Source organism: Chiloscyllium plagiosum, chromosome 33 (assembly GCF_004010195.1).
Source record: "Chiloscyllium plagiosum isolate BGI_BamShark_2017 chromosome 33, ASM401019v2, whole genome shotgun sequence".
In the NCBI taxonomy this organism is placed as follows: Eukaryota; Metazoa; Chordata; class Chondrichthyes; order Orectolobiformes; family Hemiscylliidae; genus Chiloscyllium; species Chiloscyllium plagiosum.
The window spans coordinates 39187546-39205189 of NC_057742.1; the positions used below are offsets into that span (position 1 = coordinate 39187546).

General features: G+C 41.3%; 1 protein-coding gene across 4 annotated transcripts in view; it reads right to left on the bottom strand.

Moving 5' to 3' along the window:
- Positions 1 to 17644, bottom strand: part of LOC122540028 (corticotropin-releasing factor receptor 1-like) — a 345294-nt gene that overhangs the window by 42372 nt on the left and 285278 nt on the right. For all 4 annotated transcript variants that reach the window (XM_043675338.1, XM_043675340.1, XM_043675337.1 and 1 more), the window contains 2 exons: positions 11134 to 11219; positions 929 to 1064 (listed from right to left, as the gene is read on the bottom strand). In XM_043675338.1, coding sequence (XP_043531273.1) covers positions 929 to 1064; positions 11134 to 11219 — 222 coding nt within the window. The remainder of the gene's footprint in view (positions 1 to 928; positions 1065 to 11133; positions 11220 to 17644) is intronic.

A 17644-nucleotide genomic window follows, 5' to 3' on the forward strand; every position in this document is an offset into this window, starting at 1 on the left:
GGGTAGGTTCTTTACTCAGAGAGTCGTGAGATTATTGGAATGCCCTGCCAGTAGCAGTGGTGGACTCTCCCTCATTATGGGCATTTAAGCGGGCATTGGATAGGCATATGGAGGATAGTGGGCTAGTGTAGGTTAGGTGGGCTTGGATCGGCGCAACATCGAGGGCCGCAGGGCCTGTACTGCGCTGTATTCTTCTATGTTCTATGTTCTATCCCATCCAGTCCTGGGGATTTGTTCACCATTGTAACCTCTAGTCCACCTTAATAACCCAACACATCTTCCCTACTTATGTCAACGTGATCCAGAGTAAACAAACGTCTGTCTCTAATCTCAACATTCATCATGTCCCTCTCCTCAGTGAACACTGTACTCTCTTTGAAGTTGTATACCCTATATTATAGTGCCTTTTCAATGTTCTTCCAATCAAAGTGCATCATCTTACCACTTCTCTGCATTGAACCCCATCTGCATTCTATCCACCCACTCCTCCAACTTGTCAAAGTCCTCTTGTAAAACAGTATGCATGGTGCGTAAAGTCTATTTTGAAGGTGTCCACTTTGTGCATTATGCAAACAGGTCACAGCTAGTGAAGCCTGACCATGATTAGTGTGGAGTTATGCCACTGACGTGGGAAACTTGGGACTGGATTCGTTCGGCAAAGGGAGCTGAGTTGACCAGGATTTGTCTCATGATGTGCAATGGATGTCTGGGTATTTTATTACAGCTTCTTGTGCAATGAAGATTCCAGTGGATCCTGTCAATCTAATGTTGAATAACCTGACATCAAACAAAGTTTCATTCAGAATTCTTTCAAATTTTTCTACATCTCTTTGGGAATCAAATATTGACAACAGGGTAGTTGCTGCACTGTCTAAGTGTAAATGTAGCAACACACAGCAAGACATGAATAGTGATCTTATTTATGTACCTGAAAGGATTGAAGGAATGAATTGAAGTAGATGAAGACGATCTGTGATATGTCATCCTCGCCAGGATTGACAAAGAACAGCATGTAGGTGATCCCAAGCAATGGCAACAGAACCAACGTAGCCTTCACTGCTTTCCTGTGGGAGGAAACACCAATCAGAATAAGAATAATGAGACCTCTGTTAGTGTGCTTGAACAAAGACTTCTTAGGATCTCCATTCATTAAAACTTTCCTTTGTTGCCATGCTACCAGAATGAGAGATTTAATGACTGCTCAATCCATACATGGTCACAGTAAGATGACAAGAGGAAAGGGGAGAAAACACACAAAATGATTCAAGGAACAAATGATAAGTATAAAAATATTTGTGCTCAGATGACTGCTGTAGGCATGCAATCAGTACTGGAGAAGTTGCAATGATTTCCTTGATTTCCTTTTATTTATAATTTCTGGTTTTCCTGCAATGCAGATTGTCCAATTGGGAAATCTCAGATTCCTCAGTTGATCTGGCTATTAATTCAGGTACATATATTACCATAGACTAACAGGCCTCACAGTTTTCTCTCCTTATATCTCAATGTGGCTGGAAATGTCACACAACTGCTGATTGACAACTCAGACACTGACCGACGTATACTGAGGGTTGGATTCAATGTAGGAACTGGCAAAGAGGGAAAGACATTCTTGTCACCTATTTTAAGTGAGGTCATATAATGCGCCAGTTAGTCACTTTATAGCAACAGGATCAAGACCTCTGGTGGCAGCGATCCAACTGCTAAGACCCTCTGGTCAAAGACGGGTTGTGCTACTGAGAGGGCAGTAACTGCTGGTGTTATGACACACATCCGAACACCTTACATGGGTAGTCATGTCATGCTGTCTTTAAGTGGGTGTTAATTATATTCTCAGGGGCCTCAATTCAAGGTAGCTTGGGAAAGTCTTCCATATAATATCCCACTACAGATTTAATTGGGTTTGGAGTGGCTAAACAGCACGGTCCTTACCTACCTGTTTGACAAGAACAGCTGTATTAGGGGCAGTAGTCAGTCAATCAGTCTCTCAATTATAGTCTGCCACTTACTCCGCAAGATCATGGCTGATTTGGTTATGGTCTCACAACGTTACTCTCCTGTCTTCCTCTCATAACCTTTGACTTCATTGATCAAAAATCCCTCTCATTCACCAGCCCAGCCTTCACTGCTCTCTGGGAAGAGAATTCCACAGAAATATGGCCATCAGGAAATAGAAAATTTCCCTTATACTCTGTCTGCAATGTGATACCCCTGACATCTCAGAGGCCACACAGTTGAGTCTCCTCAAGATCTTATATATTTCTATAATATCATCACTTATTCTTTTAACCTCCATTAGATAGGACTCAAATTGCTTCACCTTTCCTCCTAAGCTAACTCCTTCATCCCAGGAATTAGTTGAGTGAACATTTTCTGAACTGCTTCTAATGCAATTATGTACCTACATTTAATTGCACTAACAGTAAATGCCAACCATCCCTTTGTTTTCCTAATCATTTCTTTGTGATGAATGTACCAAAAGAAACTTAGGTCCCTTTGTACCATAGAATTCCCCAATCTCTCATCATTTAAATCATACACTGCTGTTTTATTCTTCCTATCAGAGTGAGTAAGTTCATATTTTCTCACATTATATTCCATTTGCCAAGTTGTTGCTCATTTTATTGACGGAATTCCTTGTGTGCCACACCAAAGCCCCACCCTCCCCTTCTAATGACCATTAACACCTGCCCCAAGTGTAATAGAACCTGTGGTAATTTTATTGGTCAGTACAGCCACCGACAGATTCACCCTGAGAGTAGAAGAGAGTCATCCTCATTGCAACAGACTGCTGATGATGATGACTTTCCTATGCATTCCTGTATCGATTACACACCCTATATTTCCTTGAAGCAGCCTGGGAACTAGGATATTTTTCAGGTTTATTTGCAGTCCCTTTTATTCATTGCAGAGCCAACAACTTGTCTCTGAATGTGGACAAGACAAAAGAGACGGTTGTTGACTTCAGGGGGACATGGAGTGACAACTCTTCGCTGGATATCGACAGCTCCCCCCATGGAAATCATGAAGAACAGCAAATGTCTTGGCGTACACCTGGCAGAGAATCTCACTTGGTCTTTCAACACCAGCTCCACAGCCAAGAAAGCCCAGCAGCATCTCTACTTTCTCCACAAGCTGAGGAAAGCCCACCTCATACTCATTATCTTCACCACATTCTACAGAGTGTTCATTGAGTGAACCCGAGCTGCTGCATCATTGCATGGTTTGGGAATTGCACTGTCTCGGATCATAATACTTTACAAAGGATAGTGAGGACAGCTGAGAAGATCATCAGGGTCTCTCTTCCTTCCATTAAAAACATTTAAACCACACACTGCATCCAAAAGGCTAAGAGCATTGTGGAAGACCCCACACACCCCTCACTCAAAATCTTCCTCCTCCTGCCATCTGACAGAAGATTTGGTCTCTCACGGCCAGACTGTGCAACAGTTTCTTCCCCAACCATCAGGCTCCTTAACACAGCATGATTGAACTCTGTCATATCGGAAATTCTTTGCACGGCTTTGTATTACTGCTAGAGAAATGTCTATCATTCATTCATTCTTCTCTTACACTGTAACTTGCGTATTTTGAATTTCTTATGCACTTTATGCCGTGTACGATTATGTTGTTTGTGCTGTCCATGTAGCACCCTCAGTCCTGGAGGAACACTGTTCTTGTTTTTTTCCTGATCAGTTGTTTATGGTAGAAATGACAAGTAAAAAGCTTCTCTCTCTCTCTTTCTGCATAATAACTCTTCACGATGAATGCACCAAAAACCTTAGATCCCTTTGCACCATAAATTCTGTAATCTCTCAACATTTAAATCATACACTGCTGTTTTATTCTTACTGTCGGAGTGGGTAAGTTCTTATTTTTTCACATGATATTTCATTCACCAAATTCCAGTAAAATTCCTTTGGACTCTTCCCAGGGCTTTGACATCCTACCTTAAATGAGTTGCCTCGAACAGACCACAGTATTCCACATGTCGTCTAATTATTTGTATAGGTGTAGCATCACTTCCTTGTTTTTATGCTCGCTGTCTCAATTTATAACACATAAACCTTCTTAATAACTATTTCAACTTTCCTGACCACCTTCAGAGAATCATAAATGAGAACCCTGAGGTACCTTGCTGTCCTCAAAGTTGTACCATTGAAGCTGTACTCTCCATGTCTTTTCTATCAAAACACATTATCGCACATTTGCCTGCAGTGAAATTAATCTAGGCAAAAGTGAGGACTGCAGATTACAGTCAAGAGTATGGTGTTGGAAATGCGCAGCAGGTCAGGCAGCATCCAAGGAGCAGAAGAATTGACATTTCGGGCAAAAGCCTGAAAAAGTCCAGATGAGGGGCTTTTGCCCAAAACATCAATTCTCCTGCTCCTCGGATGCTGCCTGACCTGCTGTGCTTTTGCAGCACCACACTCTCAAGTGAAATTAATCTGCCAGGGTTTGCTCATTTGGCCAACTTGACAACGTCCTCTGAAGTTGCTCAGCATCATCCCCACAATTCACTATTCTCCCTAGCTTTGTATCATCTGCAAATTTAGAGATTTTGCCGTCACTTCCAACTGATTCCCTGAGGAACACCACTTTCAATTCATCACTAATCTGAGAATTTCCCATCGATATTTACCATCTCTTTCTTATCTTTTAGTCAACTTCAAATCCATGCTGCCAAGGACACATTAATCCCAAACATTTCTTATTTGCTAACCAAGCTGCCATGTGGCTCCATATCAAATGCTTTCTGAAGTCCAAATATACAACATTCACAGCAGTTCCTTCATCTACTCTGTGTCACCTCACAAAGAACTCAGTCAAATTTTTCAGTCATGACCTTGCCTTGACAAAGCCACGTTGACTGTCTAGTACTATTTAATTTTCCTCTACATTTACCTTAACCTGTACTATAGCCTCCATCTTCTAGGAGAAAGTGAGGACTGCAGATGCTGGAGATCAGAGCTGAAAATGTGTTGCTGGAAAAGCGCAGCAGGTCAGGCAACATCCAAGGAGCAGGAGAATCGACGTTTTGGGCATGAGCCCTTCTTCAGGAATCAAGAAGGGCTCATGCCTGAAACGTCGATTCTCCTGCTTCTTGGATGCTGCCTGACCTGCTGCGCTTTTCCAGCAACACATTTTCAGCTATAGCCTCCATCTGCTTGCCCACTATTGACATTAGGCTGACTGGCTTGCAGATTCCTGGGTTATCTGTTGCCCCATTTTCTCATTATTGTCATCATTTTCTAATTTGGTAAAGACAGAAGCAAAGTACTCATTTAATACTTCTGTCAGATCTTTGCTTTAGTGAGCAGCTTACCCTGCTTCTTCCATACAGGCCCTACTCTATTCTTTGCTAATCTTTTACTCATAATATGTTTGAAGAACACTTTGTTGTTTGTTTTAGAGCATCCTGCCTTTCTTTCCTCATGCTTCTTCTTAGTCTTAATCTTTCTCCTGCATTTGAGATACTCATCCCAATTTCTATTGCTGTTAATATTCCAGTATGCATCATATGCCTCCTTTTCCTTCCCTATTTACTGACCAATATCCCGAGTTACTAAGGGTACGTCAGTGTTAGATACCACATATTTATTCCTCAAGGTTATGTACCTAGCTTGCATCCTATTCATTTCCCTTTTGAAATTGCCCCATTTTCCATCCACTGTTTTATCTGTCAAAAAGTGTTTCCGATAAACCTGCTCTAGTTCAACTTTTACATTCCCTAAAATTTTCCCTTTTCCAGTCCGGGATCTTAATTGACTGATTCATATCCTTTTCCAACTTAATATCAAACCTTAATATATTATGATTGCTATTCTCAAATCCCTCCCCATTCTGGTGTTCTCCACCTGGCCTGTCTCTTTTCCAAAGACCAGATTCAGCACGACTCCCTGCCTGGAAATGTATTTGTTCCAGAAGGCTCTCCTGCATACATTGCAGGGATTTCTCCCCTTCTGTGCCACACACTCTCCCTTCTCCTCAGTCTATCCTAGTGTAAGGTATAGGGTTAAAATTGTACAGAATAAGGGAACAGGTTTTGCTTCTGCAAAAGCTTGTATTATAAAATTAGACGTGCATGCAAATACTAAACAGTGAGAAGCGAAAACAGGTAGGATTTTCTATGACTAAAAAGGCAGAGCAATCATGGAGCAGGATGTACCAAGCATAGGAGACTAGGAGAAGCGAAAACAGGTAGAATTACGTATCAATAAAATTCGCTGCTTCAGAATTTGATTCGGACTGAAATTTATTAATATGTGAGTTTTGTTTCTCACACTAGGGTAAATGAAATCACTAACTATCACCCCCTACTCATCCTGCAGATTTCTATAATCTGCTTTCAAATGCTCTCTTGGACTTCCTCCCCACTATTTAGAAGTCTGTGATAAATACAGAAGGTCACTGGTCCCTTTCTGTTTCTCACCTCTGATCGTATAGATTTGAATTCAAGCATTTCATCTTGTTCAAGGACAATGATACTGCCTTTGAGTAAAACTTCTCCACCTCCTCCTTTTTTTTCCACCCTGCTTCGACAAATAGCCCTATAACCTGAGATGTTAAGTATCTAGTTCTATTCTGGCTTGAGCCATGTTTCTGTCAATGTTACTGTCATATCCTCCAGTGTAATTTCTGCTTCCAATTCCCCAATTTTGTTCACGATACTCCATGCATATACATAAATCTGATTTAACTCTGCCATTACCTCTTTCTTGCCCATTAGAAGGTGGCCATTTGTTCACTGTCAACACACATGCTTTCTTTCACTTCTTTTCCCCATTCCCCGTCTTCTCTTTTTTGCCTTGTCTGCTACTTCCAAAACTAGGCCCATTAGTCAATACAACCCTGGCCTACATGTATAAATCCACCCCCATGACACTATGTACTCTCTCAGCAAGGAAATTAGTTCCATTTCTGTTCAGGTGAAGCCCATGTCTTCTGAACAGCATTCTCCTTTCCCAAAAGTGATCTCAATGTCCCAAAAATCTAAAGCCCTCCCTTCCTCATCATCCTTCACAGCATATGCCTTGCCTCATCTGCCTTTACCTAAATAGTGAAGCTTGGGACACAAGCTTGAGGTAGTATTTCTGAGATTACCACCCTGGAGGTCTTGCATTTCAGCTGACTCCCTAGCCCACTAGCTCCTGCAAGTCCTCCAAGCTGCCTCTCCAAATGTTTCCGATATGAACCACGACCACTGGCTGTTCACCTCCCTTTCCAGAAGTTTACCAGCCATTCCATTATGTCCCAAACCTGTACACTGGCAGAAAACAGACTCACAAATCTCAATTGCAAACTTGACTGCCTGACCGTCGAATTATAGAGCCATTCACTACTACTGACTTTCTAATCTGCCTACCAGCTTCTGTATGGTGATGGCGTGCACGAGGGGGCATAGCTTTAAATTGAGGGATGATAGATATAGGACAGATATCAGAGGTAGTTTCTTTACTCAGAGAGTAGATTAGATTAGATTAGATTACTTACAGTGTGGAAACAGGTCCTTCGGCCCAACAAGTCCACACCGACCCGCCGAAGCACAACCCACCCATAACCCTACATTTACCCCTTCACCTAACACTACGGGCAATTTAGCATGGCCAATTCACCTGATTGGACATCTTTGGACTGTGGGAGGAAACCGGAGCACCCGGAGGAAACCCATGCAGACACTGGGAGAATGTGCAAACTCCACACAGTCAGTCATCTGAGGCAGGAATTGAACCCAGGTCTCTGGCGCTGTGAGGCAGCAGTGCCACCGTGCCGCCTAAAGTAGTAAGGGTATGGAATGCTTTGCCTGCAACGGTAGTAGATTCGGCAACTTTAAGTACATTTAAGTCGGCATTGGACAAGCATAGTGTAGGTTAGATGGGCTTCAGATTGGTATGACAGGTCGGCGCAACATTGAGGGCCGAAGGGCCTGTACTGTGCTGTAATGTTCTCTGTTCTGTCTCTTTTCCCAGAGTAGTCTCAAGCATCAGGGTTTTCCCTCAAGTCATCCACCCCCGAAGTCAGTCATGTTGCTCACTAAATAGGCATTTAAAATTTACCACCTGTTAGCTCCAAAGAATCGTACGTTTCCTGGATGGGCTGTCTTCTTTCCTTTTGGCAAATGGCCTCCCACTCACCTGCTATCTCTGCACTCCTCCTTGCGAGCTGATCACCATGTAGAATGACTATTACCTGATACGACTGTTCTAGAAACCTCTTTCCTTCTTGTATGGTGTGCAATGAAGACAGTCACTTCTCCGAATCAGTCACATGTTGTTCAAGGACTGTCACCACATTTATGCAGACATGACTGTGGATCCAAAATTTCTCAAGTTTTGCACTCCATCTGCATCACAAGCTTTCCCAGCACCCCAGCCATCTTTACTGCTCAAGATGATGTACACTGCTGAGGCTCTGCTGTTTCGAAGTCATAGACAAATTTGTTAACAGCTTCTCTCTCTCTTTTTTGATTCAAGGAAGGGAGGGAGTTGGGAAAACACTATAGTAATGTAATGTTTGAGGGTTCACTGTTCTTTGACACAGCATCCTGTGTGATCCCCTTCTCAGTCATGGTGAGGGAGCTGACATCTCCCAGAATACTCCCCGCTCCTTTCTCACTGCCACCCTCTGTTATCATTGCCAATGTTCAATGTGTTTCAATTTTAAAAATAATTAGCAGCACAGCCTTTTCTTTGACAAAAGTAAATGTTTAGCTTATACAAAATTGCTAACAGCACAGCTTTTTATGCTTTGAAAAATGTCACCTTCTTGTGGCACAGTCGTAGTATCCTTATCCCTGGACTCGGGGTTCTGGGTTCAAGTTCCACCTGCTCCAGAGGTGTGTAATAACATGTCAGAACAGGTGGATTTAAAAGATAGGCTAAATAAGTTTTAAAAAAAAGTTTTGGGTGATGGCCTAGTGTTATTATTGCACGGTTGTTAATCCAGAGACCTTGGTAATATCCTGGGGAGCCAGGTTTGAATCCTACCATGGCAGGTGGTGGAATTTGAATTCAATAAAAATCTGGAGTTAAGAGGCGAATTATGACCATAAATTAAATCCATCTGGTTCACTAATGCCCTTTAGGAAATGAAACTGCCATCCTTACCTGGTCTGGACTACATGTGACTCCAGACCCATGGTAATGTGGTTGACTTTTAACTGCACCTTGGGTTGGGCAATAAATGCTAGCCTAGCCAGCGATGCCCTCATCCCTTGAATGAATAAAAAACAGTAAGAGGTAAGTTTATTATCCAATCGATGGGAGTTAGATACATAAAATGATAAACTCGTATGCTAAAAGAAAAGACACAATGATTTAAAGTAAGGACAAAAAGTTACATATAAAAATGCGAATGAGTTTAGTCAATTGAGTCTATTGCTGCAGGTCGGACTTATTTTAAGATCATTTTTCTTGAAATTAAGGGATTGAAAAGAAAATCAGATTCAGCAGGTGCAACAACTTCCACAGTTGAATAGTTGAGGGCTGTTTCCAGACATGGACTGAGCCAAACAGATCCTGCGAGTGTGTGCAGGTTCTCTGTTTCACTTTGAATACACTGTTGGCTGTGATTGTTGGTGACTTAGATCAGTAGAGCAGCTGTCCTTGGGCTGAATATAGCTTACATCATTGGAAGTATTCTATAAGTCGGTTAGCTAGTCAATCACATTCCCACCCAGACCCCAACTCACCGCTGTAATACGAAAGGCTCTGATTTCAACATGCCTAAAGCTTAACTGACTGCAACGTTTGGTCATAAAACGGATGGCATGGGCAGGTAGACAGGAATAGGATTCATATTTTTCCAAAAGGGTGAAAAGAGGTGGGTGGGCGTTTTGCTGTAAACGTACATCTTAAGCTCCCACTTCTGGCTGAAAGTGTTTAATCTCCCTGGAATTGTACTTGAGTTTGTGGGAAGTAGGGTAACATTTTCCAATCTGCAAGGTTAGTTCCAGGCAAGAGGTCACACCTGGATGGGCAAACTTGAAATTGCACCCACCAACCAGTAACAAGCTCATTCATTTCGTGAATTTTTATTAATGCTTCTTCAATACGTCTTCCAGTTAGGTCTTTGAATATAACTCTGGAAATTGTCCTGCATCAGCATGGAAAGTCCTTAATCAACATCCACAACACTTGGTAGTCTCGAACCCAGCTCCTTCACTTTCTTCTCTTCCTAAACATATATTTTTAGCTCCATTTCTTGAGCTAGTCTTGCTTATTCCTCCTTTTCTTTGAGTTCCTTTCTTGCCCTGAAACACTAATTCCTTTTCTCTTTCTCAGGATTGTCTTCCTTCCCTTTCTCTCTGAGCCTTAAATTTCAGTTCAACTTACATAAGTGAAAAGTAATAAAGTTATTTGCCAAAATCCAGACACAAATATTTAAAGGGTGAAAGTTGCATATGAAGATAAAAATTAGATCAATCACTATTATCGTTGGAGGCCTGCTTTGCTGAAAGATTCCGTTTCCGAAATAAAAGAGTTGAAAACTTATAGTCAGGTTCAGGAGCTGTGATGGATTAGCAATCCATCCTCCATACAGTATATACCTCTGTAGACATGAATGTTTATTTTGTGAAGTAACCTTTGATGTGGCACTTTCTGGGGACATTTAGTTAGGTGAATGAATTCTTAAGCAAAATGGATAAAGGAGAACCTGTAGATGTAGCTCACTTAGATTTCCAAAAAGACATTTAAGAATTCATTCACCTAACTAAATGTCCCCTACCACTAAACTAACCATGGGAGGAGACATTAAATTCCACTCTCAGGTTCACAATGATACTGTCACCATGACAGAAGCTGACATGATTACTGACAATGATGCAGACTCACACACATATGTTCTCATGGACTGACAAACGTGGACACAAAAATATCTGACACTACTGTGCTCACTATTGTTAAGCCGATGGGATATTTTTTCCTATTTTATATTTCCCTGAATACAATAAACCTTTCATTTGTTTTAATTGCCATGAGTGATTTATTAAAATGTATAGCCCCTTATAAATGCATATTAGTTAGACTGACTTTTGTACAGTTGAGCAGCAACTTTCGGAGTTAACAGGAACATTGCCCAGAATTCCATTCTCCGGTTTTCCATGATACCGTTGCTTTTTTTGCCATTTACCTGTACTGCATGGTTTCGGAGGTAGTGGATGCACGTAGTTTTGTCATCAAGATCCTCACAATGTTAAAAAGAAAGATGAAGTTAATCTGAGAATGAAAAAGAATTAAAGACCCCTTAAGAAGAAACAATAGAAAAGGATACTTTTTGAAGGAAGTCACAAAATGCATTCATGTCACACAATCAGGGGAGCCTATCAATCGGCACTGTGCCTTCTAACTCCACAAAATACATTTTAGAGAAATTACTGCTCTTTTGTTGTTAATTGGAAGATTTGAGAGAAAATTACAGTCAACTCTTCAACCCTAAGATGTAACACCTAGTCAGATTCTCAATGACAACTCCTACCAAATGCAGGAACCCTTCTGTGGGAACATACTCTGAGAAATATCAAACATCTGACAAGATAGACAGAATCTGTGAACATCATCCTTTATCACTGAGGTGGGGGGGTCTTTTCTACTTCCACTCCTCCACTGGCCACAGCAACTTTTAAATGCATCCAGGTAGTGATATAGCCAATTATATAGATTGCATCAGGTTCAGTATAAATAACAATCCATTAGTCATCAACAAATAATTAGTTTATCACCACTAACAAATTTACTTAAACAAAGATGCAAAGATTATTGAAAAACAGTTTAGATTATGCAAGTTTATATATCTACCCTTTTAAAATAGAATGAACGCAAGCATACACATGTCTAATGACACACCAAAAAAACCAGCAGAGTTTCTCTTTAAAGTACTCTTTAAAGTAAATTGTTAAACTCATTAAAAAAGGATAAATCATGGATTGTGTCAATTCTGATGTGTTCTGGTTCTGTAGATATTTTGTACCCCAGCTGGTCACACTGCTGTCTTTTTCTAGAACTGCTGTAGATAGCTGAATTCCCTCTACTTCAAGGTAGATTACAATAAACCCTTTCCAGAAATCCTCCACGAGGAATGAAAATGGCTTCTGTGGGTTCTCAGCTTTCAGGAGTGTAGTTGCAAAGAAGGAGAGAATGGGAAATGGGCTGTTGCTATTCAGGCAGGTCAAAAATAAAATGTGATATCCTCATCCCACTCCCAAAGTGGATCATGTGGCCTTTGTCTGAAAGTTCTCCATACTGTATGGTTCCAGCTGAGCTCGCTGATCACTGAAATTGCAATATTGCTGCTGTTGTATCCAGTGTCTTTTTCTTAGCAAAGTGTTATTTGTTTAGAAGTTTGAAATATATTTATAAATGAAACATTGTTAACTTTATCTTCGCTGAGCATTTATTTAGAAACAATAAAATTCATTCTACTTTTGGGAAATATTTTCTTCAAAATATGGTGCTTGGTGAAAGATAATAACTTCAATTCAACATTCAAATAATGCTCAATCTAGAAGATTTATGTGAGCCCACCAGATTATGAGATTGGCTTATGTTGTGAGTCTCTGCATGAGGTTAAGTTTTCAGAAATGGAATGCATAGCAAGATTACCTCAAATGACTAGCTATTGACAATATTTGTGCTTTTTAATAGGATGCTTTCAGCTAGAGAAAATGTGTTGTCGGCAAAGTTTTCTTCATTCAGTTAGATTACAAATGATCAAAACATTTTTGGACAATGAGAAGCCACCAGCAATAATGACAAGTTGTGTGGATTCTAATCACATCAGGTCCCTCCCTTCTTGATCAATCACCTGAGTGAATGATACTGTAGCAGGAGTGATTAAGCTATCCTGGACTCAGATCACAAATTCAAATTCCAGGCACTAGCACACTGAGAAATCTGTAATTCACAAATAGTGCAGGAATAAAATCTATTGAGTTTCTGTCACTGGGTTTAGTCTATGACACTGCCTATAACTTGAATACTGCACATTCTGAAACCTACACAAAGTATCGAGTTATTAAAAAAATCTTTCACATCAAGGAATGTGAGTTATGTCACAAACATATTAAATAGCCTTGAGCAAGGGAGTGAGGGCTGAATATTTATGAAATCACCACCATGATTCATTTTCAACAACAATTTCTGTTTATATGGCACATGTAATACAGTAGGCAGCCTCAAGATACTTCAATGGAGAATTTATAAAACAAGATTTGACGCTGAACGACATCAAGAAATATTAAGACTGAAAACCAAAAATGTGGATAAAGTGACAGTTTTTAAATGGCAAGTCTTGAAGGTGATCTGGCAGGTGGAGAGACTCAATGAAGAAATTATAGATTTTACTGTCTCAAGCAGCAAAAAAAAACAGCCACCAATGATGTAGTAACTCAAAATGAGAATTGTTCAGAAGCAAAATTTGGAAGAAGGCTGTTTTCTTGCAAGGATTGTGGTGCTTGAGGCAATTACAGAGATGGAGGGAGCAAAGTCACGAGGAATTTTAAAATGGATAACAATTTTAAAACTTAGGCATAGTTTAACCTAGAGGCAACATAGTACAGTCAAATCCACAGGTACAAAAGCACAAATTAAGGTTTCTGCTGTAGATGAGGTGAGATACAAACAAGATTGATTAAAGTCATGGGGGTGAAAATAGGCAGTCTTAGTGAAGGCTATAAATAACCAGGCAAAAGCTCAGCTTGGGATCAAGTGCAATCTCTCGATGGTGAATACATTGATTTACTGGCAACTGTTGATCAGCGAGAAAGACAGTGTATGACACTAAAGAGCAGATTTGAGGTGGAGACTCAATTAAATGGTTTCAGTTGTTCCAATATTTATTTGGAGCAAATTTCCACTCATCCAGTATAGTTAGTTCTGTATAACGCACGTTTCTTTCACGTGAATTAGCTTAACATAATTGAGGAATTTAGACCATTATTTGCAGAATGCAAACTTTCTTTACCTTCACTGGCTATAATGTGATTCAGGCCCCTTTAGTTTAAATGGTGTGGCTATTGCACGATTTTCTCATAATGCGAGATCGCACAAGAACAAAACAATCGCATTATATCAGAACCGACTGTACTGGATATCGGAGAAGCAGTCTGATGATTTAAGGGCAAGAAAGGGTTGAGAGAGATGGAGGTGTGGTAGAGCTGGTTGTCCTCAATAATATTTGGAAATTGTTATTATGGTTTTAGCTGGTGCAATTGAGGGAGAGGACGTAGAGAACAAGCAGCATGGAGGATCTTAAGATAGAACATCTAGAAGCTCTAGTTGAAAACGTTTGTGAGTGGGAAGAGAAGCCTTGTAGGTAATCCTCTGGCTACAACCAGATAGATAAGCATGTAACCAGTAAATGCAGTACTAATCAGCTGAACAGCAGTGGAACAGCATTGAAGGAGGATGGTGTAGAGTAAAGAGAATTTTACTTCGACTGTAAGTGTAGCTGTTGAGCATGTGCAAAAAGAGCTAAACATTGTGAGTCAGATCACATGGGACTGGGACCTGGATCCAGAGGGTTCTGGGTAGCATGTTCTCTCACCATTCTCTGTGTACAGTTAGGTTCAATATAATCATTTGCTGATTATTCATGATAATTCAGATCTTGCACTACTGTATGGTGGCAATGGTTACTAGACCCATTGAACCAAAGCAAGCTGTCAAAAAGTCTGAAGTGAAACCCAGTACATTGAAATGGCAGAAAAAAGTCAACCCAACAATTAGGCACAGGTGATAGGGAAAGACCTAACACACTGCTGAGTAATAGACTTCTGGATACCAAACTACAGAACGGGAAAAGATTTTGCAGAACTGAAGAAAACAGTAGAGAAGATCCACAGCTGAGTATGTGGTAAGCGACAATCAACTGACCATAGTGAGTACAGAGGTAGAAAAGAAGCAAATGTTCAGAATGTATGCAGGGGGCAAGCATAGAATGGGAGGGCACAGTTGAAAACACAATGGAACTCATCTGATAGGAATGAGAGTCACACGTGCAGAGAGAAATCATGGCACAGCTGTATTGGCACTTCAGAAAATGAAACACAGACCAGTGGTCTGAGGGAATCCCAGTAGTTAGGAACATATTGAGGAGCAGGAATATGGCAAACCAGGAATATGACAAACCACAGGAAAACTAGTTTTAGATTAGATACCAGAGTAGACATACCAATCCTTTTGAATACCACGCCATGGCTAAGGTCAACAATTCTCAAAATACCTTCTATTCAGCTTTGGAGCTTAGGAGGTATCAAATTCAAAGTGAGGGGCCAGAGATGTGCTTGAATTTGGATGGCACAATAGCTTAGTGGTTGGCATTACTGCCTCATGGCACCAGGGACCCAAGTTCAATTCCAGCCGCGGGGAACTATCTGTGTGGAGTTGGAAAATTCTCCCTGCATCTGTATAAGTTACCTCCGGGTGCTCTAGTTTCCTCCCACAGGAAAGATTTGCACATGCTCAACAGTTACACTTACAGTCGAAGTAAAATTCTCTTTACTCTGCACCATCCTCCTTCAACGCTTTTCCACTGCTGTTCAGCTGATTAGTACTGCATTTACTAGTTACATGCTTATCCAACTGGTTGCAGCCAGAGGATCACCTACAATGCTTCTCTTCCCACTCATAAACATTTTCAGCTAGAGTTTCTTGATGTTCTATCTTAAGATCATCCGTGCTGCTTGTTCTCTACATTCTCTCCCACAAAGATGTGCAGGTTAGGGACTACAATGTTGTGGCCATCACGGAAACGTGGTTAGAAGAGGGACAGGAATGGTTGTTGGAGGTTCCTGGTTACAGATGTTTCAGTAAGATTAGGGAGGTTGGTAAAAAAGGAGGGGATGTGGCGTTGCTAATTAGAAATGGTATAATGGCTGCAGAAAGGCAGTTCGAGGGGGATCTGCCTTTGGAGGTAGTATGGGCTGAAGTCAGAAATAGGAAAGGAGCATTCAGCTTGTTGGGTGTTTACTATAGGCCCCCCCAATAGCAGCAGAGATGTGGAGAAACAGATTGGGAAACAGATTTTGGAAAGGTGAAGAAGCCACAGGGTAGTATTCATGGGCGATTTCAACTTCCCAAATATTGATTGGAAGATCTTTAAATCAAATAGATTGGATGGGGCGGTGTTTGTGCAGTGTATCCAGGAAGCTTTTCTAACTCAGTACGTAGATTGTCCGACCAGAGGGGAGGCCATATTGGATTTGGTACTTGGTAACGAACCGGGACAAGTGATGGGCTTGTTATGGGTGAGCATTTTGCTTGATGGTGACCACAATTCTGTGACTTTCACCTTGGTTATGGAGAGAGATAGGTCCGTGCAACAGGGTAGGTTTTACAATTGGGGGAAGGGTAAATACGATGCTGCAAGACAGGATCTGAGGAGCATAAGTTGGGAGCATAGGCTGTCAGGGAAGGATGTCATTGAAATGTGGAACTTTTTCAAGGAACAGATACGACGTGTCCTTGATATGTATGTACCTGTCAGGCAGGAAAGAGATGGTTGACGAGGGAGGTTGAATGTCTTGTAAGGAGGAAGAAGGAGGCTTACATAACGTTGAGGAAACAAGGTTCAGACAGAGCGTTGGAGGGATACAGGATAGCCAGGAGAGAGCTGAAGAAAGGGATTAGGACAGCTAAGAGAGGGCGTGAAAAATCTTTGGCAGGTAGGATCAAGGATAACCCCAAGGCCTTTTATGCGTATGTGAGAAACATGAGAATGACACGAACGAGGATAGGTCTGATCAAGGATAGTAGTGGGAGACTGTGTATTGAGTTGGAAGAGATAGGAGAGGTCTTGAATGAGTATTTTTCTTCATTAATTACAAATGAGAGGGACCGTATTGTTGAAGAGGAGAGTATGAAACGGACAGGTAAGCTAGAGGAGGTACTTGTTAGAAAGGAAGATGTGTTGGGCATTTTGAAAAACTTGAGGATAGACAAGGCCCCCGAGCATGACGGGATATATCCTAGGATTATGTGGGAAGCAAGAGAGGAAATTGCAGAGCCGTTGGCAATGATCTTTTCGTCTTCACTGTCAATTGGGGTGGTACCAGAGGACTGGAGAGTGGTGAATGTTGTGCCCCTGTTCAAAAAAGGGAATAGGGATAACCCCGGGAATTACAGGCCAGTTAGTCTTACTTCGGTGGTAGGCAAAGTAATGGAAAGAGTACTGAGGGATAGGATTCATGAGTATCTGGAAAGCCACTGCTTGATTAGGAACAGCCAGCACGGATTTGTGAGGGGTAGGTCTTGCCTTACAAGTCTGATTGAATTCTTTGAGGAGGTGACCAAGCATGTGGATGAGGGTAGAGCAGTGGATGTAGTATACATGGATTTTAGTAAGGCATTTGATAAAGTTCCCCATGGTAGGCTTATGCGGAAAGTCAGGAGGCAGGGGATAGAGGGAAATTTGGCCAATTAGATAGAAAACTGGCTAACCGGTCGAAGGCAGAGAGTGGTGGTAGATGGTAAATATTCAGCCTGGAGCCCAGTTACAAGTGGAGTTCCGCAGGGATCAGTTCTGGGTCCTCTGCTGTTTGTAATTTTTATTAATGACTTAGATGAGGGAGTCGAAGGCTGGGTCAGTAAATTTGCAGACGGTATGAAGATTGGTGGAGTTGTGGATAGTGAAGAGGGCTGTTGTC